This window comes from Gavialis gangeticus, unplaced genomic scaffold (genome assembly GCF_001723915.1).
Source record: "Gavialis gangeticus isolate Ggan-Ray unplaced genomic scaffold, GavGan_comp1, whole genome shotgun sequence".
Lineage (NCBI taxonomy): Eukaryota > Metazoa > Chordata > Crocodylia > Gavialidae > Gavialis > Gavialis gangeticus.
The window spans coordinates 20,263,684-20,270,599 of record NW_017728998.1 but is presented as its reverse complement, the minus strand read 5'-3'; the positions used below and the strand labels follow the sequence as shown (position 1 = coordinate 20,270,599).

General features: G+C 40.5%; 1 protein-coding gene across 9 annotated transcripts in view; it reads left to right on the top strand.

The window, feature by feature from the left end:
* Positions 1–6,916, top strand: part of KCTD15 (potassium channel tetramerization domain containing 15) — an 83,153-nt gene that overhangs the window by 18,210 nt on the left and 58,027 nt on the right. For 2 of the 9 annotated variants that reach the window (XM_019505583.1, XM_019505582.1), the window contains exon 2: positions 5,209–5,384. In XM_019505583.1, the coding sequence (XP_019361128.1) occupies positions 5,221–5,384 (164 nt within the window). In that variant the 5' untranslated portion in view covers positions 5,209–5,220. Of the gene's footprint in view, positions 31–520; positions 869–1,042; positions 3,694–5,208; positions 5,385–6,916 lie in introns of those variants that run through there. The other 7 variants (XM_019505579.1, XM_019505578.1, XM_019505580.1 and 4 more) reach the window with 7 other exon arrangements.

Genomic DNA, 6,916 nt, shown 5'->3' with positions numbered 1-6,916 from the left:
AGCGCTCGGGGGGCCGCGGGCTTTTGAATGGTACACACGGAGCACTGGCAGCGATTGCGCTCCGCGAGAGGGCTGCTCCGGCAGGGGAGGGAGGGACGGGGCTGCCGGCTGCCCCCCGTTCGCCGGGGGGGGGAGTGGAGACTTTTGGTGGGAGCACAAAGGGGGGCGGCAGCAGGCGGCGACGGGGGTGCGAGGGGCCGTGCAACTCCCGGAGACTCGCGTGCGAGGAGCCATTGGCGGCTCCGCGGCCCGGGCTCGGGCTCTCTGCTTCGCATCCGTCGGAGGCATCTCCTGCTCGCTCCGCTCCGCCAGACTGAGCCGAGGCGCCATGTTGTGCTTTTTTGGGGGCTGAGTGGTCCCTTGGGGCAGGGCTGCGCGGACGGACAGCCCCGAGGGCCGCGCCCCGCGCTGCCCACCCGCGGGGACAGGCTTGCGGGCGACGTGCAGCTCGCCCTGGGGAGTGCCAGGAGCGGGGGAGGGAAGGAGATTTCTAGTCCCTTTTTTTTTTGTTCCCCCGCCCCCCCAAAGCCAGAGCTGCACAAGCTCACCAAAAGTTTCCGAGCGGAGCCCCCTCCTAGCCAGGGGCCCGCGGTGTGTGCGGCAGCGCCAAGGTGTGAGCGTGCGCTTGATCTTTGTAAGCCATTGGCCGAGGGTTTCCAATAACCTGATCGCTTCTTTGTCTCAGGCTGGGCTCCCCAACTCCACACTCGCCTCCAAGTCGCTTGAGAGAGAGAGGCTGGGTGTTATTTGTACGTGTGTACAGAGACAAAGGTAATTGCCACGTCTCTGACATGCTGACCCTCTGGCTGGGCTGAACCCAAGCGCCCTGGAAATAAGAGGCAGTGCCATGAAGCCACGAGAAGGCAAGGTTAAGTTCTTTAGCTGGTTATTCTCCAAAAGGGCTTGAGCTGGGGGGGTCGGGGGCTGAGACCGGGGCTTTTACTCTTAGTGCGGTAATAGATCTGCTGTTAAAGAAATCAAGGTCTCTGGGGTGGGGTGGGGGGGTGGGGGGGAGGAAAAGCTTCAACGAGAATCCAATAAAGGAACCAGTCAGGGAACAGATGTTGGTGCTGATCTCATTAAAGACGAGCCAGTGGTCCTGCAGCAGACTGGACTTGTGCCTTTGATACACGCAGCTAGCTGACTGCATGCGGGTGGAAAGATGCCCCCTTTCAACATCTTAGAGAGCTGTTTCATGGCAGGTCCTTAAACCTGCAGTTTTCATTTCATGTCTTAAATGTGCATGAAGGAATTAAACTGCACAAGTGAATAACAGCATTAGTTTCAATTAATTTTTATCCTGGCAACAATAAACTTTAGAAACAAAGCGCTTTTACATCCTTAATTAGCCCTGCTTCCCATCTGTAGTCTTTTAAGTGTCTGTTCCTTGATTTAACTTTGTCCCTCCTTCAGAGCTGCTTTCTTTTTCATTCTTTCCCTTTTTTTCTTGTTATCCCTTCCAGACTGTTGTTTCTTTTCTGCAACCTTTCACCTCCCCTGTCCCTATCTGTCTGCCTGGCTTTGTGCAGTTTATTTCTACTGTATTTTCCCAACATCAACAGCAGTATTGGTTACCATGGCCCCAAGCTATGTGCAGAGGTGGGAAAGCTTCATCCGCCCAAAAGTTCTTACACTTTTGAAGTCTTTCTTTTAGTAGGATCTGAAATGTATCATCTAGAGTGTGTATTAAATGAACAGTATTCCTAAAGGCTTTAGAGCAAGAAAGGCAACACCCTGGAAAATTCTGCAGTCTTTCAGCATTCTCTGCCCTAGGGTTATAGCCTTGGGCATGGAGCTGAATGGAGCTCTTACAACTGCCTTCTGTTTACCTTTTATGGTTAAAATAACAGCTTAGCAAAGAAGCAACTTCATGGAGAAACGATTCAGTGAAATCATCTCAAGCTGTAGCAGCAGAGCTAGTTTAATCACCCCTAGAGAGCTGAACAACTGTGAACACAATGGGACACAAAATCATTTTGTGTGTAAATGAGCATGGCATTGTGATTATTTCACTTTGCATGGGCAAATAGTTTTTACAAGCAGTACTTATGCAGTTAGCTTAGAAAGGCAGGAAAAGATGAGCTGGCTGGGAAAGATCTTGGTGTGCAATGTTTGAAAAACCAAATATTCAGATAATTTGGGAATCAGGCTCTATTGATTTTGCCTTTAGCAGGCTCCTGTGTTACTTATGAGAACAGGGTTATTGCTTGTGCCACTGGTAGTGATGTTATACCCTCTTGTAGACAGCTGAAGAGTAGGGATTATTTTACATGGTTTAATAAATGAAGTTTGTTAGTGTTTCTGCAATATTTACCCTAAAGGTTTTAATTTCACATCAGTATTAGAAAACACATGCACAAAGGCTTTCACAGGATAAATACTTTTAGGATTTTAGCTTTGTGCATAGAAGAAATACATTACTTGAGGCAGTGAATTTTAGGTCAGTTTACATGAGAGAAGAAGCTGAAGAAGGCAGTCAGTAAACTTAGGGTTAAGGTAGCCTAAAGAATTTGGAATATTTATATTTAAGATGAATGGAAGTCCTTACCTGACTTATGTAGTGTTTCAGCATTATGCCCTTTTGATTAACATAAATATGACTGGCTTCCAGAGCTTTCATCAACATTTTGGGTCATTTTTTAAATACTAATCTTCAGTAACTAAACAATAAACCTGCATTTTAGTTCATCTGCCCTTCCCCCTGCACACCCTCAGTAAGTATGAAAATCCATATAAGTTTGAAAACTATTTCAGTTTGCTGGTGATTTTCTATAATTAAGCGGTTTTTCAACACACACTCTAGCTGGGAGATGCCAAAAGCAGAGGATTGTTCAAAAGGTCCCTCCAGTGAATAGTATAAATTAAATATCTCTACTGTATGGGTATGGCCTCAGTAAGAGTCTCAGACAGTTTGCAGATCAAGGAATTTGCTGGTATACTAACATTAAACAAAATCATAAGATAGCAGCAGCGTTTAAATATGCACAAATGGACTCAGATCACTTGATCTTTAGCTATCTGTGCATATTTTAAAATGTACGTCTGTATTTCCAGACAAACAGTTAAATATAAGACTTGTTTAAAGAGTACTGCAAGTCCTTTGATTTCATTTAGAAATTGTATCAAGGGGTGTGGGTAAGCCCTAATTAGGCATATTTTTTATGTACATCTACATGAGATGTATTTCCATATACAGGCAGCTCTGTATCCTGCAAGGTCTGTACCTTTATCATTAGTGATAATAGTTAGGGTCAGAACAAAGGCAAAGTTGACATTTAGAACGTAGCTACTGACCCTTACATTTAAGTGCAGAATGCTCATGAGTTTACAATGCTCTTTGGTAGGGAAAAAAATCTCTGTGTTGGTAGACGGATATAGCATCCACATATGTAAAGCTAAATGCTAAAAGACTGTGGTGGTTTAGATGTTAAATGGTTTTAAAAAGTTCTTTTATTTGGGATATATGACACATTTCCTAAGAATGCCTACACCAGGACTTTGTAGGAAGAAACATCTTCAGTTGTTAAAAGGATTCAATCACTTTCCTTGAAGGTGGTGCTATAGTAGAAATGTTAATGCCAATTTCACGTCGACTGACACAGAAGTTCCAGGACAGTGTTGATGTTTTGTTCGGTGTTCAGTGCAGATGTCCATTCTGCATTTGAAGAAAAAAGGATGTGGATTCATAATGGGGTGATGTATTTCTGAACTTTAGCTGTAGAAAATACTTAAGAGCTAATCTAGATGAAATGTAGAAGATAAGATGTTGTGGTGCCTGTATGAAGATGTCCAGATTAATTATATTTTGAATCCCTCTCCATGTAGGTCAGAAGTAATATATATTTTTAAAGACTCTTGTGAATACTGAGTTCATTGGATGATTTGAACACGTATAGTATGCAGAATATTTATTGTTAAAAAGTGAGACCAGTTTTGGAATTTTAAGAAACATGGTCAAGTCAATCTTTGAAAAATGGAAATTCACTTTATAATACAGTATATAAAGTGCCTATCAGATGTTGGGAAGAGCCTAGATGTTTGGTAGCCTGATTGCAAAACAAAATACCAGGAAAATTAGATTATATTTAAAAATGTCTCTAACTATAATGTTTTACATATGTTGCTCTCCGCATAAGGGACAGAAAGAATGGGCATATGCTAAAACCTGCAAAAGCTTGAACAATTTTTCCATGTGATATACGTTATGTATAATGATTTGTTTAACTTAAATCAGCTGTATGAGACGCATATTAGTACCTAATAAAGAATCAGTCATTATCTTTTTCTTATACTATTAGAGAGATGGTTGGATTGTTTTTTTGCTTTCATAAGTCTATTCCCCATCTCAGGTCTTTTTTACAAAAATAATGTTATTTTAATTTAGGAGAAACAGAAATTCAATACATGGATTTGTAAATCAGCTACAAGTCTGTGGCTGCAATTTGGTTAATTTCAATTTTTTTTCTTGTGATAAACATACACATGATTATTATATATACGTGTGTGCGCGCGCGTGTTTGTGTGTATGTATATTTCTAATTTCACATGACATTATATAGTAGCCATGAAAGCTTTCTGTCATGAAACACTGGTCATTTTATGTATCTTTCTGCCTTAAGAGCTTCTGGGCATTAATTACCTTCAGTTTGAGAGCTTATTACTTCTTTTTTATATCTAATATTAAGATTTAACCAAAAGTTATCTAGTTATTTCACAATTATTAAAAATAAAACCTAAAATTGTTCTTAGTTTGATGTGAAATTTACTACATGTATAAACTAAATGCCTTAGGTACTGAGGAAGTCACTAATTTAGAGGTGTCTCGTTACTGAGACAAACTTGCAAAAACCCCTGAATCCCAATTCACAAATTGGTTATTCGTTTGTCAGGGGATATTTCACATCTAACACATAAGCCCGCGACCTTTAATTAGAATTTTGCAGTTTGTTTTATGCCCCTTGAGGCTGACACCTTGAAAAAAATTTTCTTGATTTCTTATTGCTAATAAGCATCTTTCTCTTCCCCTCTGGTACTTTGAAGAAAATGATGCAAATACACTTAATTACAGTGGTGGCAATAATTTGTTAGCTGAATATGTGATCAGGCAGATGCAAAAATGATCTGATTAGATCTGTGATCACACTAGAAAGAAAGGTAACACGCTGCTATATTTAAGAGAAACTGTTCTTTTTTGTCTTCCATTTCCAGGAGGGAAGAAGCATGTCCCGTCTGTCTCTAACACGATCCCCAGTTTCTCCCCTGGCTGCTCAAGGAATTCCTCTCCCAGCTCAACTCACCAAATCCAATGCTCCTGTGCACATCGATGTAGGAGGACACATGTACACCAGCAGCCTGGCTACCTTGACAAAGTATCCAGATTCCAGGTAAGACCTCAGTGTTTTCAGGCTGTGCACCTATTTCTTTTCATTGCATGGAGATACACGTTTACCTGTGGAGAATATTTCAGGTTGAAGTGCATTTTATTATGTATTCACAACTTATAAATAATTCAGTTTCCAAATTATACATTAACTTTGCCAGGGTTGTATAAGGAAGAAAAAAACAACTGAAAATGTATCTATTATTTAGAGAGCCTATTCGTTTCCTTTCTCCACATCTTCTGCACCAGACTGATGTGTTTGACGTACCTGTTGATGTGACTGTCCTAGAATATTCACAGGGTTATGGAACGGCTGATTTCTTTTAAAACAAAAAACGTTTTGTGGGGGGAAATTATATTCAGTAAAGCTAAAGGTTATACTTGTCAGCCAGCAAAAGCTTTAAATATGGCTGCAGCTCTCTTGTTTGATAGAGCTCTCAGCTGATGTGTACTTGCTTATTCAACACCAGTGACACGAGTCATTTTCAACAGAATGACCAGCACACTAAAACACATTTCTGTGCAACTGCCTATGACATCAAACATGCATAATTGTTTCCTGTCCATGCTAATGACATGTCTGATTAGGATTACTGAATCCTGGTCAGGACTTTAAGACAGTGGAGCCTGCATGCATATAATATATACACACACACCTGCTTCCGTCTTGTGTTAAGGCCTAGTTCCTGCAACCTGTTTGGCACCATGGAAGGAATGCAAAGACACATGTGAAAGGTTCATGCCCATCTCTGATAGCCTGAAAAATGGCAGTTATTTAAGGGTTAAAAGCATATTCATCAGAGTGCCCCATGAAGTATACTTGGTATCTATAGATGTGTAATTTAGTCAAAATGATCCCACATGCAAATCAGAATTCAGGTCAATGGATTTTATTGTAAACATGACCTGTATTTCTACAAAGGAGCAGACTTTTTGGTAGGCAGAGTCTGGGAGAATCATTATTGTCAAAGTATTTTTCCCTTTCGAAGAACTAGGGTTTTTTCTCACAGATTTGGCAGTTTCCCAAGCAGTAAATGACATTTATGGTGACACCTTGAAATGGCTCTGATGTCATAAAGCAGATGGCTGTGATTTCATTCCAAGGATAGGTAGTGTATTGAACTGGTCTGTGGAAAAGCAGCATTCATTGAAATGCCAATATTTTTAAATTAGGCAAAAACAACATGATTTTCTGGACATCTTCTGTTTCGAGAATTCAGTCTGGTATTTAATTGCCAGGAAGAAATCAATCCAGTGGGGAAAGATTTATAACACAGAAAAACAGACGGATGTTTCATAGTACAAAGAAAATACTGAGAGTATGCAGCAATTGCAGTGGAGTAGCACATCTGTTTGCACATTAAAAAAAATCACTGCTGACACTATTTTAAAAATATGCCTCATATCAGAGTTATTTAATAGAAACTTCAATTGTATAACTTGCAAAAATATAAAGATGCCAAAAATAAATACACAGATTTTGCTTAAGGTATTTTGGTTGTAATACAGACTTGTTTCTTCTATTTGTTAAAACAG